The sequence below is a fragment of the Taudactylus pleione genome, unplaced genomic scaffold (genome assembly GCF_031769625.1).
Source record: "Taudactylus pleione unplaced genomic scaffold, aTauple2 ptg000026l, whole genome shotgun sequence".
In the NCBI taxonomy this organism is placed as follows: Eukaryota; Metazoa; Chordata; class Amphibia; order Anura; family Myobatrachidae; genus Taudactylus; species Taudactylus pleione.
In genome coordinates this window covers 13,576,714-13,595,030 of record NW_028284428.1, presented here as the reverse complement: position 1 = coordinate 13,595,030, position 18,317 = coordinate 13,576,714, and the positions used below count along the sequence as shown (strand labels likewise).

At 45.2% G+C, this 18,317-nt stretch overlaps 1 protein-coding gene across 1 annotated transcript in view; it reads right to left on the bottom strand.

Annotated features, from left to right (window-relative positions):
* The window catches only part of POLA1 (DNA polymerase alpha 1, catalytic subunit), a 477,386-nt gene that overhangs the window by 396,668 nt on the left and 62,401 nt on the right, over positions 1–18,317 (bottom strand). Inside the window, exons 10-12 of the mRNA XM_088451643.1 lie at positions 10,044–10,219; positions 4,170–4,282; positions 3,501–3,617 (exon numbers count right to left, since the gene is read on the bottom strand). Coding sequence (XP_088307769.1) covers positions 3,501–3,617; positions 4,170–4,282; positions 10,044–10,219 — 406 coding nt within the window. The remainder of the gene's footprint in view (positions 1–3,500; positions 3,618–4,169; positions 4,283–10,043; positions 10,220–18,317) is intronic.

The following is an 18,317-nucleotide window of genomic DNA, read 5'->3' as shown; positions in this document are numbered from 1 at the left end:
CAGTACTTGGCGCGAGTGCTGCAATGATGTATGAGGACACATCTGTAAGTGATACATAAAATAGATAATTGAAATTATAAATAAATGGTGCGAGAGTAAAAAAAAAAAAAGGAATTTGAAAAATATTGGAAAATAAAAGTTACATCAAAAAAAGGGAAATGTAAAAAAAAGGGGGGACATACAGTATATGGGTAAACTCACTTGGGAACTTTGGAGATACAAACTAAGTATGGTATATTAGAAGATAATGGCACTAAATGTGATTATAAAAAGGATAAAACATTTTATACTTTTGTATTTTTCATTTAAAAGGTCAGAGAATGGTGAGGCGGAACAAATTTGGCTTCAATTTAGGCTGCAAGAAGCAGCCTAAATTGAAGCCAAACTTAAGTATTGTTGTCAGTGTGTTAAGCTGGTAAATCCATTCAGCTGCACTTGCTAAGGTGGTCCCTCCTCTCCAATTTGGTTTTACGTGTTGTAAATCACAGACACAGTCCTTTGGGATTCTTACTGTGTGGGATGCTAAAATGATTGGAAACATTAACACCAGGCACTCGTACATTTTCTGCAATCCTGGTTTCATCAGGTTGATAGCTTGCCCATTATGAAGACTGATTGTATGATGGTCGGCTGTCTGTTTGCAGACCAATCTTTTTTTCCTCTATGCTGTCCTCCACAAGAGGCAGTGAACTTCCATCTCGATACCTGACACTTTCCTTTACCCTCAGTGCAAATGGACTTAAACGAAGAGCCCAGTAAGTTTGGTACATTTATTGGAAGGAAGAGTTTTTCCAGCCTTTCCATGTGAGTTTATCCAGCTTCAGCCCAAATAAGACCACCAAAAAAATCAAATGACTCCAGGGTCATCTTTCACTTAATGTCCATCTCCAAAACTTTGAGCCAAAGTTATAGCTGGGCAGAAACCACCAAAGCTGAAATGCTGGACCAATTAGATCAACAGTCAGAGCCTGATCCCCCAGATAATCACAGGTGAGTTCAACCAAGGTCACTAACTCAGACCTATGATCAGGTTGACTGCAAACCTTTCAAGAGTTGGCAAAAAAAAAAAAAACCCCTTGAAGGGTCTTGGCAAAATAAAAAATCACATCAGACAACCCAACTGAGAGATCACCCGTAATCCGAAAGAAACCTGAGATTTCCAATCGTGTTTAGTCCAAGGAAGGAAAGACTTGTACAGCATACAGGTAGACCTGCTCCCTCCTTGTTTAAAACACGGAATCCTGAAAATTTGATTTCATCACCCCCTCAACTTTTTGGGGAGGGGGGGGGCACTAAGAATCAGGCCCTTCTTGGGACTGGACCAAGACGAACTCGAACGTTGCCAAAACTGTTTCTGGGTTTTTAGAACCCTCTATAAAGAAAATTATTACAAGACCAAACACAAACATTCCTAGAAAAATCAGTTCATTTAGTAGCATTGTGGAGGTGACTACTGGGATGACTATAGGGTGATTACTGGGCGAGCAAATTCAGACAAATGTTTTAATGTCTGAGCAAAGGAAGTGGAGGGACGATTCCAGGGGAGACGCAGCGAGCAGCGTCAGCTCAGAAATAGACTGTGCCAGGTATTCAGAAAAGCATGGATATCTCTAAAACCTTCAACTGTTGGGGTGCCTTGAGGACTGTGTTTGGGAACCTGTGGTGCAAAAACAATCACACTAACCCACATGCAATGCCACCCCAGGTCCAGAAATACTTTGGGACACAAGAAAAGAAAGAAGGGAGCATGGGCTGCTAGTAAGGTAATTATGTACTAAGGCCATCAACCACCCGGTACCAGGCCCAAGCACGCAATAAGCCCACCATCCTAGTGAAAATGGCCTCCTTCCATCAGACCTGGGCCTAGTGTGTGGTCATCGCTGCATAGGCAGCTCTCACCTCCCAAGCAGCAATGAAAGGGTATAACATTCATATTGAATATTTCATAGTGAAAATGTCCTAAAGGAGGCTATACACATTAGTACCAGGTGGCTAAAAAAGGGAATGTCCTTGTCTAGTCTTCCAGGGAGACAGCATTTAAATGTGTACTATGTGGTCACCCAGTCCAGCTTTTGTTTCACTCTTGTTTTTGGTTATGGCACAGTGCTTTCATGACAGGTTATCTTTAAAAGTTCAAATACTTTTAATTTATATTTAAATCAATATGAAATAAAATGCAATACAAGCTCACATAATTTCTAAGATGGTGCTAACAAGTCCGCTTGGAAAGCTCACCACTTAGTACGATTTTTCTTTACTTGTTCAGAAACCATCAGGAATTCTGTTATCAATAAATGTGATAAAGACTTAAGGCCCCCATACACGGTAAGATTCAAAGTTGGTAAGATGAGTTGGACGATTGCCCTTGAAAATTTTCATAAGATGTGGTCAAATTGTGTAAGATTAATCCTTACGATCATAGGATAAGATGCATAAAAGTGTGTCACATCGTACACGATCGGTTGGGAGCTCTCTGCAAAACCATTTGATCTGCGATCCAACTAGATGACGGCGGGGACGCGCATCATGGTCGCAGAAGATTAAAAATACATCTATTTTCACACGATTGGTCTGTCCAACCTGTAGAAACTGCCAATATCGTGTTAAAAATCGTCCCGTGTATGGGCACCTTTAGGAATAAAATGGCATGGGGCATGGGCGTGTTAAGGAGTTTGTGGTGTCATTGGGAGTAGAGAGTGCATCATGTCCAGAAGATGGGTGAAAGGGGAAAGTTAAAACCATATCTAGAAAATACAATTCATTATATCAGGCACAAATAAGCATAGAACATGTTTGATGATACAGTTCCTTTAGTTTAAAAGTTTGTTGTGCTCATGTGGGTACATACACAGTACCATAGGCTGGAAAAAGGGAATCTTACACTGGTGGGGACAAATGTTTACAATATTACATTTTTTGTTAAAGTTACTAAGTTCTTCAGCCTGCAAAAGTTATATACTTCACAGGCTGTGGCCATGACCCATCTGGTGTATATTAAACATGTTGTTATAACAGTTCCTGTACCGGTCAGTAACAATAGATCACGATATTCACAAACACCAATTCCATATTCAGATTACTGGGAATGCAGTGCACATCATTTAACTACAGCAAGTTCTGCAACTACAACTGTTAATGAGTCCTGATTGTGCAGGAAGAAGGTGTATAATTTTAACTGCATATTAGTGCTACTTTGTGCATAAATATAGGCTTACAACCAACAAAATATGAGTAGTTTGGATGCTGGCTTGCAAGTTACTAATGTATTTTTTGTTTAGTACAAATCTATACAGGTGGAGACAAATTTGTTTTGGCTTTCTGTTTGTTATATATTGCAACTTTAAAATTGCCAGAATAGTCTCCTTCCACTTTAAATATAGACAAAAGGTTTTTTATACAAAAAAAAAAAAAAAAGCTGAAAAACTAAACTGCTGTGTTAGTAAGAACATCTTTACATATCATTTTTAATTCCATGAATTTAGCCTGGAAAAAGTACAAACCTTGGATTTGAATTTCATGATCTTATATTTATCTGCAATCCTATCATTAAATTCCTGGTAAACATTCATCATAGTCACTGGAACTCCAAGGTCTTTTCCTGATGGCAGCTCTAGTCTCTTTAATAAGAAAAGAGACAATAGCTTAACAAAAACACACACAAATATTATATATATATATATATATATATATATATATATATATATATATATATTTCTACACACACAGAGAGAGAGAGAGAGAGAGAGAGAGAGAGAGAGAGAGAGAGAGAGAGAGAGAGAGAGAGAATATATATATATCAACTTTAACATAATATATTGAATGCACATTCTAAAACAAATCATTCAACAAAAACCATAAAACCCTTTCATATTATAAAGTAGGCGATCCTACCATGAATGAACGAGATCTCCTAAAATGCTCGGGTCAGAACTGGCAGTTTAGATAAGCTGCGACTTGCCCAGGAAATAAGGTTCAGCAATAGCTGGAAAGTTGAAAGTTTATAATATGAATGATTTTAAACGGGTTGGCCAATTTGAGATAATGCCTCTAATTTACTTAAAGTCCAGGCCGCTTCTTTATTTAGATCATTGCTAGCCTAATACCCCACCCACACTTTTTGAAGCATTCTCTCCCCCCCCCCCCCCAAAAAAAAAAAAAATAAAACTTACAGTTTCACGTGGTAGAAGGTAGATAGTTCGCTCAATATTTTTTATGCTTACACAGCAGCTAACATAGGTTTCAGCAGATTCTATCCAGACTTTGCCAAATAAGTACACAACACCTATAGTAAGGAGAGTAAAGAGTAGGAAAGAAAACTTATGCAGTTTTATAAAAAATTATCTGAAAATTATTCTCTCTGAATCTAAGAGTAGTGGTGTTAGGTTCCAAAAACAGGCGCAGTGCAATTTAACAAAATAACTCCACCAACTATGCTAGTGTACTCCCTCCTATTTACAGGCTGAGCCAACTTACAAATAGCAAGGATGAGGTAATAAACAAACCATAGCAGGGACATTTCAGACAGATCTGTGTGTCCCATTGGTTTCTGAAAAAATGATGCCACTTGGAATATACATAAGTATTTGGGAAGTAATGAAAACCTTCATATATAAGGATGGGATGTAATGGACCTTAGGAAACCATTGCATGAAATTTCCTACAGTAACCACAATAAAATGTAGACCATCAGTTACCCAGGTTACCAATGTGCCCAAACGAAAGAGAAATTAAATACAGGTTGAGTCTCCCATATCCAAATATTCCGATATACGGAATATTCCGAAATACGGAATAATGTTGGCATGAATGAGATAATGAAACCTTTTCTTTTTGATGGTTCAATATACACAAACTTTGTCTATGGCACAAATTTTTAAAAATATTGTATAAAACTACCTTCATAAGGTAGTATATGTATAAGGTGTATATGAACACATAAATGCATTCTGTGTGTATATTGGGGTCCCATTCCCAAGATATTTCATTATGGTATGCAAATATACCAAAATACGGAATATTCCGTTAACCAAAATACCCCTGGTCCCAAGCATTTTGGATATGGGAGACTCAACCTGTAATGATGAATAAAAAATAAATTAAAAAAAGGCTTACCAATGCATAGGTAACATATGGCAGCCAATATGTATATCTTAGATTTCTGTCATCATTCAATTATAAATGTAAAAAAAACAGACTCAGGTGCATACCTTAAATCACCTGATAGTAGGGAGAATAAATAACCTATTTGTAAGCTGCTATAATTCTGTAACAATCGGTCTATAAAAGGGTAGAGACTAGTGAACACAGAATATATTTACAACAAGATAGAATTTGATGGCTGAAAAGAAGCTACAAGTCTGTCCCTTGAGTGTGTGTTAATATAAAAATAATATAAATATATACAGGTTGAGTCTCCCATATCCAAATATTCCGAAATACGGAATTTTTTTGGCATGAGTGAGATAATGAAACCTTTGATTTTTGATGGTTCAATGTACCCAAACTTTGTCTAAGGCACAAATTATTAAAAATATTGTATAAAATTACCTTCAGGCTGTGTGTATAAGGTGTATATGAAACATAAATGGATTTAATTTCTGTACACAAACTTTGTTTGAGCCACAAAATTATTGAATATATTGTATAAAATTACCTGCAGGCTGTGTGTATAAGGTGTATATAACACATAAATGCATTGTGTGTGTATATTTGGGTCCTATTCCCAAGATATTTCATTATGTTATGCAATTATACCAAAATACGGAATATTCCATTATCCAAAATACCCCTGGTCCCAAGCATTTTGGATATGGGAGACTCAACCTGTATATATTTATTAGATATAGAGTAGGGGGGTTCCTTCCCCCTATACCCTGCCCACAGCCTGAGGGCACTTCAGTTTTATTAACAAGCCCCAGGATAGGAGAGATGGAAGACAGACTGGTACACTGAGGAATCACAGGAGACCAGGAGAAGAAACCCATAGAAGCTAGGAGCATCAGGGCAGGTGCCCTGTGGACCCTGTGGACCCTATGGACTTCATAGAAAGTTAAACAAGGTAAGTTTTACCATAACTCTCCTGTTCTTCTTCAGGGTCCATAGGACTCCACAGGGAGACATTGTGGATGTACCAAAGCAGTTGTTCAAGGGCAGGAACGCTCCTGAGCTGATAGGAGCACCCTACGTCTGAAGGAAGCATCCTGAGAGGCAAATGTACCAAAGGCATAAAACCTATGAAAGGTATGGACAGAAGACCAGGTGGCCGCCTTGCATAGCTGTTCAGATGAGGCGTCATGCCGGGCTGCCCATGAGGGACCCACAGAGCGAGTAGAATGAGCAGATATTGAAGCCGGCACAGGAAGGCCAGTTTTCGTGTAAGCCTGTTAGATAGACATGCAAATCCATCTGGCCAGAGTTTGTTAGCTAGCCATCCCTTCTTGAGAAATCCATATAGGACAAAGAGAGAGACCAATTTCCTGATGGAAGTAATGCAGTCCACGTAAATCTTCAGAGCACGGACCACATCCAACGAGGCCTCACCTGCCTAGAGGTGTGGTAAATTAAATGCCGGAACCACAATTTCCTCATTCAGGTGAAAGTGAGAAACCACCTTGGGAAGGAAACCTGAGCGTGTACGAAGAACGACCCTGCCCTGATGAAATATTAAAAAGGGGGAGCGACATGAAAGCTCCCCTAAATCTGATACCCTACTGGCAGATGCTATAGCCAGAAGAAAAAGTCTTCGCAGTGAGCCACTTGAAATCCACTGATTACAGGGGTTTGAATGGAGGCTCTTGAAGTACTTGAAACACCACTGACAAATCCCATGGAACAGAAACAGACAAATCACAGGTGCACAACTGCAAATTACTGATTATATATAAATACATTATCCAATAAAATTTTGCAATAAACAGAGGTTTTTAGCTTAATCATGGCCAAGGTTATGGGCCTACCCACCATATCCAGGTAACCTCTGTAGGGTAGGTCCCTAACATACTAGGATTCAAATCCAGAGCACAGCACACCCCCCAAACCAGCTCAGCTGAGCCACCCCAGGGCATCGTTCTAATGAGAAAGGTGAAGTGTAAAGTAAGATAGGTAAGAGCAGCTACATATATAGGATCGAGAGGTGAAAATACAAATGAATACAAACAGTAAAAGTGTTAAAATGTGCTAAAAAGGAAAAATGTGTTAAAATGCGATGCCCTGAAGCAGACCAACCAAAGCAATCCAGGGAACCCACGCCGCAAAAATCAACCCAAAATTGCACTACAGTATATAATTTGTAGGACTTACCTAAATTGTGCATTCACAATACCAGACTCCATGCTTTAAACCAATAAGGGAGGGGTGCTAGTCCAGGCTGAAGGCGTCTCAGCCTTCAGGTGTGCAAAGAAGCACACTAAATGGAGTGTATAGGGAAGGGTCCTAGACTGCACACCCTGAATATATATAATGGGAGGTGCTACCTGTTGAGACTATTATTGCAGACACAGAAACCGACAAATACAGTTGCACAACTCCAAATTATATATATTCAGAGTGTGCAGTCGTAGGAGCGGGTTCATCCTCTTCTATTTGTAAAATAGTTTTTACAGCTCTCACAAGAGCAGGTATATTTATTTTAGGCGGTGGCTCCTCTTCTCCTGAGATGTAGTCAGAGTGAGAGAGGTCTGCATCTTCTGCCTCCACAGATGATATATCAGAATCAGATAATGGTGTGGACTGGGAAGATAACACAGCACATTTAGTAGTCTTAGTAGGCAACAGCTTTTCTTTTTGAGGCATTTGCTGAAAAACCTTAGAGGTATTAGCCAAACTCTGGACTGAGGTAGACGTACTGTCTACCTCAGTCCAGAGTTTGGCTAATACCTCTACCCATGGGGGTGGCAAAGGATTTACAGGGAGTACCTGCTGTGGCCATCCCATAGGGGGAGCTACCACGGGGACTGTTATGTGGTCTGCAAGTTTTGCCAGCATTTGTGAAAAGGCAGCCCATGGTGGGTTCCTGAGGGAGAGACACCGGGGTTGAGGGGCCTGGGGCTGTGTAACAATTAGTACAAAGACCATCCTGAATGAGATCCGCTGGGGCTAAGCCCGCTGAGCAGGCTGCTTGTTATTCTTTCCTCTGCCAGACATAACCACAAGAATAAAATACAGTAGTGAAGTGAACACCATGCAGTATGTGTAATATGGCACAGTGTAGTGTGCAACCGCGCTATATAGTATGCGATAGCCCTCACAATTATATAGGAGATGTGAGGTACAATGAAACCTCTTATACCTTAGTATGTTCAGGGTATAGCAGAATAAAGGAAAAGGTATAAGCTGACAGTATGGAAAGTAGAGATTAGCGCTAGCACAAGTCACATATATACGCAGAAAAACATTACGTTTGCAGTGGGCACTAAAATAAACTACACAGACTGCAGTGGATGGTAGGATATAGTGCTATATGACCTGGCCCGTGGAGATGTATACAGGAAGACTGGACCCAGCGTTCCCGGAGACTTGCTGGCATAAAATGGCTGCCGCGCGTCTCGGAGGGAGAGGGAGGAGCAGCCCAGGAAACACCAGGACCACAGTGGAAAGGCACCATGGGCTGGGGGAGTGGCTGCACGGAGAGCGCCTTCTCTCCTTGAAGCACTAACCACTGGGTCCCCTGGCCCCTACATATGCCCTGCGCCAGTGAATTATATGCCCCAGTGGTCTAGTGGAGTTGTGGGCGCACCAGTGTTCACATCCGCACCTCCGGTCTGTCCCCTAAGATCAGAGATAAGACTGCATAAAAATGCGGGTCCCCGTGAATGGAATTCTGCCTTACTTGTCCCCTGAATTCCGGGCTGCAGTTTGAGGTCCGGGGAGCCTGCAAGCTAGCCCCTGTCCTAGCTCCGCCAGAAGTACCTAGCACAAGTTTCGTGTCACTGCGCCGAGGAGGGGTGATGGGGCGGCAGCACAGATGTTCGGAGGACAGTCTGGTGCTGCACGTCCATTATAGTAAAAGTAGAAAATAAAATAAATCATAAAATAAAATCTTGGGCTGCTTAATGCAGCCCTCTATTATAATGGTGATCCAGCTTCTGCCGGACAACAACAAAACTGAAGTGCTCTCAGGCTGTGGGCGGGGTATAGGGGGAAGGGCCGGAGCATCCTTGGATAGAAAAAGCTTTGCTGTTGGTGTCTGGTCCTCCAGGTCAAACCAACACCCCAATGTCTCCCTGTGGAGTCCTATGGACCCTGATTTTTAATAAATGTTAAAAAAATACACCAGGTGCAGCCACCTGCAAAGTTTAAGCAAAAATAGGGATTTTGCACAACTTTTCACCTGCTCTGAGATGGTGAAAACAGTTCAGTTTGTCTATGGAGAATTCGCACATGCAAAAACTTAAATAGGATTGCACGATACGTTCGCAGGTGAAAATATTTGACCAAACCGTGGCTTTTCACGGCTAATTGAATCAGGGCCCTTAGTAGCTTTTTAGATCTAATTCAATGCACCTGGAATTCAGCAAGTTTTCCTGCCTGCGTGATGCACTTTTCTTGTACTAACTAATGTCCCACATACCAAATACTTTACAACTGTGTCTTCGTGCACTACAATATGGGAATCCCTGGCATACCAATGCAAAGAACTGATCAGTATGCTAGCATAAGATAGAAAGACTGGTATAACAAGCTATGTATTAACGTACTGCATTTATAAAATGTACAAAAAGACATCTTGGATTTATCAAATCTCAAAATACAATAGCAAACATGATTGACATTTAAATAGGAGATTGATTTCCCCACTAAAATATGAATTTGAACATGAAGGTAGCTAGCAGTGTGAATAGCAAGTAAAACACTTGACATAATGTATGTCAAAACGGTATGCTAATACAAAAATAACAGAAGTTTAATGAATTACAATCTGTCCAGCATACAAAGTGTAGCAGACATTCGAAAAAATCCTCAACTTTGCATCACTTCGAGGAACTGCAAGTAGCCCAGTCTCAGCATTATAGCAACTGTATGCCAAAACAAATTCACCTTCCTACCTGGCTGACTGTACAGGTCTTCATAAGCATCCAGCCAATAAAATTTAAACACTTGATCACCATCTTCACCAGTTACTAGAGGAAGGAGGCTCGAGTCTACTTGAACCTCATTTGACACAGATTCAGTCTCATCTGGCATTTGATCCCAACAAGAGTCTCCGGAAGTAGTCGAAACCCTGGAAGAGAAATATTTCTATTAGCTAAATATTAGTTCATTAAAATTTATAATCAACATAAAAGCGGAAACTACAATACGCAAGTACGAAGTCACACTAAGGAGACCAACTCTTTGTATGTCCTACAGACAATTAAAATAATAGAAAATATACAGTTGCAGGGCGCCGGAGCTAGAGAGGGCACCTTTGTGTGCACGCCCGAAAAGGGGGTGTGGTCAATGAAAAGGGGGCGTGTCTATAAGACACGTTCCCTTTTCGTTACTCTCGGGGGCGTGCCCAGAACTTACGGACACGCCGGGCAGCCCCAAGAATTGCAGACAGGGAGGATAGATGCCGGGCGCATGCGCCCGGAGTCTATTCTCCGGCGGTGACCGGGTCACCGCACATTTCTCCACCCGCGGGACACTGCGACCCGCGGGTGAAGACGGCCCCCCGCAGGCTGTGAGGGCAGGGCGCTTTTTGCCCTACTTCTGGAGGACTGGGTGCTTTTTGCCCTCCAGAAGGAGGGCAGGGCGCCACGCCCTGCTAAAACAGCCTAGCAGGAACGCTATACAGTTATAGTGTGTTTTAATTTAAGGTTTATACTTGCCCAACTTTTGCCTATGTCAATAACAAGAGATATGGTAAGAACTTACCTTTGTTATCTCTGTTTCTACGAAGTCCACAGGGTTGACCTTGGGGTATAGCTGGATCTGGATCCTCGGGCACCACGCAGTTAAAGCTTTAGCTGCTCCCAGGATGCACTTGGGTCCATCCTCCTCTATACCCCGCCCCCGAGCCACAGGCACCTCAGTTGGTAAGCAGCCCAGGCCGGAGGAGGAGACTAAACAGAGAGAAGGAAGACTGGAACACAAAAGAAAACCATACTCACAGAAAAGGGAGACGGAAAACCGGTAACCAGCAACACAGCCCTTTTGAAGCCAGGTGCGTCAGGGCAGGCACCCTGTGGACCCTCTGGACCCTATGGACTTCGTAGAAACAGAGATAACAAAGGTAAGTTCTTACCATATCTCTTGTTTTCTACTTCAGGGTCCACAGGGTTGACCTTGGGGATGTCCCAAAGCAGTTCAACTAAGGGCGGGGACGCTCCTGTGCAGAAAGGAGAATCCTGCGCCCAAAGGATGCATCCTGAGAGGCAAAGGTGTCAAACGCATAAAACCTCAAAAACGTCAGAATGGAAGACCAAGTGGCTGCCTTGCACAGCTGAACCGCGGAGGCACCACGTCTAACGGCCCAAGAAGGACCCACAGACCGAGTGGAATGAGCCTTAACAGAGGCCGGAACAGGTAAACCTTCCTGTACATAAGCCTCCCTAATAACAGAGCAAAGCCAACGGGCTAAGGTTTGGTTGTTGGCAGGCCAACCCCTCTTATGAAAACCAAGAATCGGACCTTCTAACAGAAGCAGTCCGATCAACATAAATTCTTAGAGCACGGTCAACGTCCAACGAAGCCTCGTCAGCTGTAAGATCAAGGGACTGAAAAGCTGGCACCACCAGTTCCTGATTGATGTGGAACTTAGAGACAACTTTAGGGAAAAACTCAGGACGAGTGCGAAGCACTGCTCTGTCCTGGTGAAAAATTAAGAAGGGGGGACTACAGGAAAGTGCCCCCAACTCTGATACTCTCCTGGCCGAAGCAATTGCCAGGAGAAACAGAGTCTTAAGTGTTAACCACTTGCGATCAACCGACTCAAGAGGTTCAAAAGGAGGACCCGAAGCACCACCGCCAAGTCCCACGGAGCCACTGGAGGCACAAAGGGAGGCTGGATTCTAAGAACACCCTGGAAAAAGGTGTGAAAGTCAGCCAGTGTAGCGATTCTCCGTTGGAACCACACAGACAAGAGCCGATACATGAACCTTCAGGGAAGCAAGACGTAAGCCCAGGTCAAGACCTGACTGCAGAAATGCCCAAATCCTAGAAACCATGAACACCTGAGGATCAAAGTTTCTGGACTCACACCACTGAAAATAAGTGTGCCACACTCTGTGGTAAATCCGTGCAGAGGCCGGTTTACGTGCCCTCAGCATGGTACCGATGACAGAGCTTGAAAAGCCCCGGGACCTTAAGACGGCTGTCTCAAGAGCCACGCCGTAAAAGACAGCCAACCCAGATCTGGGTAAAGACAAGGCCCCTGAGACAGCAGGTCCCGACGCTGAGGTAGAAGGAATGGAGCGTTGACGGACAAGCTCCTGAGATCGGAATACCAAGGACGTCTGGGCCACGCTGGAGCCACTAGCAGAAACGTGCCCCCATCCTGTTTGATTTTTCTTAGTACCCGAGGAAGCAGGGAGATCAGAGGGAACAGATACGCTAGGTGAAATGTCCATTTCACCGATAGCGCATCCACCAGGCTTGCGCCTGCGTCCCTTGTCCTTGAGCCGTACACGTGTAACTTGTAATTGTGACGAGAGGCCATCAGGTCCAACTCTGGCAGTCCCCATCTATCCACGAGAAGTTGAAACACCTCTGGGTGAAGCGACCATTCCCCGGGGTGCACGTCGTGACGGCTGAGGAAGTCTGCCTCCCAATTGAGGACTCCCGGGATGAAGACTGTCGAGATTGCTGGAAGGTGGCACTCCGCCCAAGCCAGGATCTGAGACACCTCCGACATTGCAGCTCGGCTGCGAGTTCCTCCCTGGTGATTGATGTACGCCACCGTGGTGGCGTTGTCGGATTGCACCTGCACTGCCCTTCCGTGAAGAGCGGTGCCTGACGACAGCAGAGCCCTGTACACAGCCCGCAGCTCCAGCACGTTTATGGGGAGAATTGTTTCTTCTGCAGACCGACATCCCTGAAGAGACAACGAGTCGGTCAATACCCCCAACCCCGGAGACTGGCATTTGTTGTGAGCAGAACCCAGTCCGGGATCCAAAAGGGGCGACCCTCGATGAGATGAGCTGGCTGAAGCCACCAAGCTAGAGACTGGCGCACTTCCGAGGACAAGACCAGTGTCTGGGATTGGATGCGGTGAGGCAACCCGTTCCACTCCGATAGAATCTGCCCCTGCAGGGGCCTGGAATGGAACTAGGCAAATTCCACCATGTCGAATGCCGACACCATGGACCCTAGGACTCTCATCCGCAGTTGTAGGGAAGACACTTGGCTCCCAAATGAACCATCCGTTGTGATGGGATCAGAGATGACTTCTTCCAATTTATCAACCACCCGTGTGCCTGAAGACAAGCAATGGTCAGGTGGAGATGTCGAAGTACCACCTCCAGGGAGCCCGCCAGCAGAAGAAGATCGTCCAGATACGGCAGCAGCCGTATGCCCTGGTCCCGAAGGTGGGCGGCCATAATTGCCATCACCTTGGTGAACACCCTCGGAGCCGTGGAAAGGCCAAAAGGCAACGCCCGAAACTGGTAGTGATGTTGCAGGATAGCAAACCTCAGATACGTCTGGTGTGCCGGTGCTATGGTCACATGAAGATAGGCGTCCTGGATATCCAGGGAGACCATGTAATCCCCAGGTTCCATCGCCAGAATGATGGAACGGAACGTTTCCATCCTGAACCTGGGAACCCTGAGGTATTTGTTCAGAGACTTCAAATTCAGGATAGGGCGATGAGAACCATTGGGCTTCTGTACCAGAAACAGAGTGGAATAGTACCCCGTCCTGCGTTGAGATTGCGGAACGGGAACAATTACTCCTGCTTGTAGCAAGGATTGTATAGCCACCTGAATCTGGGAAGCTTTGGTCTTGTACAGAAAAGGACTCGTGCAAAAAAATTGGCGGGGCGGCCTGACCCGAAAAGACAGGGCGTACCCCCTGAGAGACTACTTCTCGAACCCAGGCACCCGTGGTGGTATTGTGCCAACACTAGGCGAATTGGAGAAATCGGCCTCCCACTCTGAGGTCCCCCAGAGGGAGGCCCGTCCCATCAGGCCGCAGGTTTATCTTCCTGCTTGGAAGAAGGGCGCCGAGCACTCCAGGCTTGCTTCTTGGCTTTAGAGGCGGTCTTAGCCGCCGACTGTCTCGGGAAGGACTGACCTTTTGCCTTACCCTGAACCCGAAAGGAACGAAAAGCCGAGCTCCGGACCTTGGCAGGCGATGTCGCTGAAGGGAGGAAAGCTGACTAGGATTTAGCCAGGGTATCCACTATTTTGTCCAAGTCCGGACCAAATAGTAATTCTCCATTGAAAGGTAAGGCCTCCAGGCCCTTCTTTGAATCGGAGTCCGCTCTCCAGGACCACAGCCATAAGGATTGGCGGGCAGACACTGCTGCAGCCGATACCCGAGAAGTCAGCAGACTAGCATCCAAAGAGGCTTCTCCAATGTAGGAAGCAGCGTCCCTCATCTGTCCCAACAACGCCCTCTGGACATCCGGAGCGTCGTCCGGAAAGGTATCCTCCAATGCGTTGGCCCATCCCTCAATGGCCTTGGCCACCCAGGAGATGGCCATGGACAGTCGGGCCACTGTCCCTGAGGGGGAGTAAATGGACTTTAAGCAAGTCTCAACTTTCCTGTCAGTGGGATCCTTCAGCGAGGATATAGACGGTAATGGCAAAGTAGCGCTCCATATTAAACGGGTGACTGGAGAATCCACCACCGGTGGAGTTTCCCATTTTTTACAATGTTCCTCAGGAAAGGGGTAATTAGAAGCCAACCGTTTCTGAGGTAGGAATCTCTTACTGGGCGCCTGCCAAGCCACCGCCATATGATCCGTCAACTGATCAGATAGGGGAAACACCGCAGAAGCCACCTTAGTTTTTTTTAAACTAGGATATTTCGACTTAGGAGCTGGTGCTTCAACCTCTATTAGGAGAATGGCTCGCACCGCCCTAACCAGTGCTCGCACATTAATGGACGACTTGGTATACATTTCCTGGACCGATGTGTCCGAGTCAGTGTCATCAGGAACCTCCCCATCATCTGAGGACCCCTCTGAGTCCGATACATGTGCCGCCTGCGCCATAAGTGTGCGTTTTGACGCCCTAGAAGGCACGTCAGACTGCAACATAGACTGAAAAGTCGAAGACGCGGCCGCCAAATTTTGTACGGAGTTGGAGAGCACATCCACCCAGGGTGGAGGAGCCGTCAGAGGGCCTGGAAGGGCACCACAGACTGCGGCATCACAGGGGAAGCCTGTATATACATAGGCAACCTCGCATAAGGACCAATAGACTGAGACCCGGGGGGGGGGGGGCTGCGCAATAACTGCGGAACAACCGGGGAATGGGGGACGGCCGGCTGGGGCAACGCCCTAGTAGGAACCGGAGTCGGGACCGACAGACGGTCCGCAATAGACACCAGCACCTGAGAAAACATTGCCCATGGTGGTTCCTGCGTCATAGGAGGTTTCGATGGGCCAGGAACCACCTGGCACCGTCTACACAGGCCATCCTGTGACAAATCCTCCCTATCCACTCCTGCAGAACAGCGTCCGCAGGAGACCAACACCGGAGCCACGGAGTGCTCAATCTCCTCGTCCGACATGACAAAATATATTAAATAAATAAATATATCTGGCAACAGAGCCAAATCAAGTGCACTCACCAGTGTGCTGAACAACAGCCCACAATATGGTACTGTGTAGCACACAACTGTATGTGACGGACCTCACAAATACATGATTTATATAGGTGAGGTCTGTAGAAACACCCCTCCCCCACACACCTGTAGGAGAAGTAAAGGGATAGGTATAAGCTGACAGTAAGTAGAAATAAGCACAGACAGGCAGCACTAGCAAGTCACATACCATGCAGAGAAGATATACTCACTGCACCTTTCCACTACAATCAACCTCCCAGATTCAGTGTCTGGGAGGGCTATAGCGCTGTGTACACTGTCCTTGATCGGGGGAGAGGTACACAGGGGGACCGGTCCGCGTGCTCCCTGAGAGTATCTGCGCTGCCACAAGAAAATGGCCCCCAGAGACCTCAGAGGAGGAGTGGCCGAGGAATCTGCAGCTTAGCGACGCCAGACTACGTGCTTTTAAGGCGCGCTGAGCTGAGGGGAGGGGAGGAGCCGCTAAACAGGGAAGGCTTCCTCCCCTGCCTAGCAATTAAACCCAGGGCTTGCCGGCTTCCCGCTTGCCATTGAAATCCCTGGTGGTCTAGTGGTCCCACGGGGTATTCCTCCGCAGAGGGGGAGCCCGCCGCCATCGCTAGCAGCACCCCGGTCTGTCCCCTAGAACCGGGGGCAAAGGACTGCATTTGTGGCAATACCCACGAGCCGCCGCTAATCGGCGACTCACGGCTTACCTTGTCCCCGGCGTCTCCGGCAGCAGTCCAGGGAGGTCCCCAGAGTCCAGCAGGGAATAAGAGCGGCAGCGTGGGCGTCTGTATAGACAGCCCTTCGCTGCCGCACTGAAGAGCCTTTTGTTAAAAATAAAAACCTAACAGGCTCTTTTTTTTTTTTTTTTTTAAATAAAAAGCTTTTGGGGGCTGCGCAGGGTGACCCGACTCCAGCCGGGCACCAACTCAAACTGAGGTGCCTGTGGCTCGGGGGCGGGGTATAGAGGAGGATGGACCCAAGTGCATCCTGGGAGCAGCTAAAGCTTTAACTGCGTGGTGCCCGAGGATCCAGATCCAGCTATACCCCAAGGTCAACCCTGTGGACCCCCTATGGACCCTGAAGTAGAAATATATTTATAACAGTGATTACAGTTGTGGCAAATACTGTAGTAGCACCACAAGCATAACCAACTTTAGAGATAGATGATAGACAGCACTGAAGTTCCACAAAGAAAATGTATGTCAAAAGCTGTTAAAGATTGAGGCTTGCAAACAGCTTTATGGAGGCTATTTTTTTCCAGTTACATTCAATGTCATAAATTATTGTGCAGATTACATTCCATAGGGGGAATTTGCCACATCGGCAAATGGTGTCCATCTTCATTGCAACTTTTGCCTCGCACCCATAGAGGTGCATAGGGGCTACTAGAACGGTCTAATAAGTGCACAACCAGGCATCATGTTGATGTCTGGCGACACATTGCCAGCATTAATTTGCCATCATGTAGAGATGGAAAATAGATTTTAAAATGTCCAATGTTTGATGCCGATATCATCGCCAACGTGCTATTTGAGAATGTGCCTGTATCCTTAAGAGAAAATATAAAAAGAACTGACTAGAATTTGCATGGCTGGATTGGCGACAGGGGGCTTCTTTTATATCCCAGGTACACGATAAATAGTTTAAACTATAAAAATTTCTTACCTGAAAAGAGGAATTATTGCAATATAATGGCTGTTTATTTATTTTGTATGCCAATATTATTTGACAGGGCTTTAGAACTGGTGGTCTTTTGTTGCATGTGTTGTCAATGAGGGCTACCACCATATCCAAACAATCCCTCCTCTCGTTCTCCACCAATACACTTCTACTATATAGGCAGCAGGAGCCAAGCAAAGCGATGTAAGGAGGGGTACTTCGTGCATAAGTACGTGCTATAAAGTTAAAAGCCAGATAACACCATTTTTTATCCATATAAGCGAGAAAGCGTCTGTGTGTTTGTCCTTTATGCACAGCCAGAGTTTTGGACTTGGCTCTAGCAAATTTGGCAGAATGGTGTAGTTTGACCAGGATTAGGTTTCTGTTCAGGTTTGAACTTCGTCATGGCCACACACTGTCACACAATCCCTAAAAATTACACAGGTTTCATGGCTTGCTCCAGTGTAAATTGGCAATCTGCCAAAAAAACTCTGTGAGAGCTACAAAAGTATGCTTTTAATCTCACAGGCTGAGCAAATTTGACTCATGCAAGTTAATATTAAATCCAGAGTTATTTCTTGTTGAAGTGACCATAGATATTAGTGAGCCCTCTGTGTTTGCATGCAAGGGTGTAACTACAACTTTGGGGGCCACATAGCAAAATCTTCAAAAAGGCACCCCCCTCCCCCCACCACAAAGAAAAAAAAAAAACCACACACACATTTGCTCCCACACAAAGCCCATTCAGGTTATGCCTCACAGTAGTAACACTTATACACATTATGCCATGCAGTAGTAGCACCCCTTATACATTATGCCCCACAGTAATGCCTTACCTATTATACCACAGTGTTGCCCTTTAAAAGGTTAGCTTACGCTACATTATAACACATTCCACACACTAGTAGTGCCACACAGTAATGCACCTTCTAAATTTACGC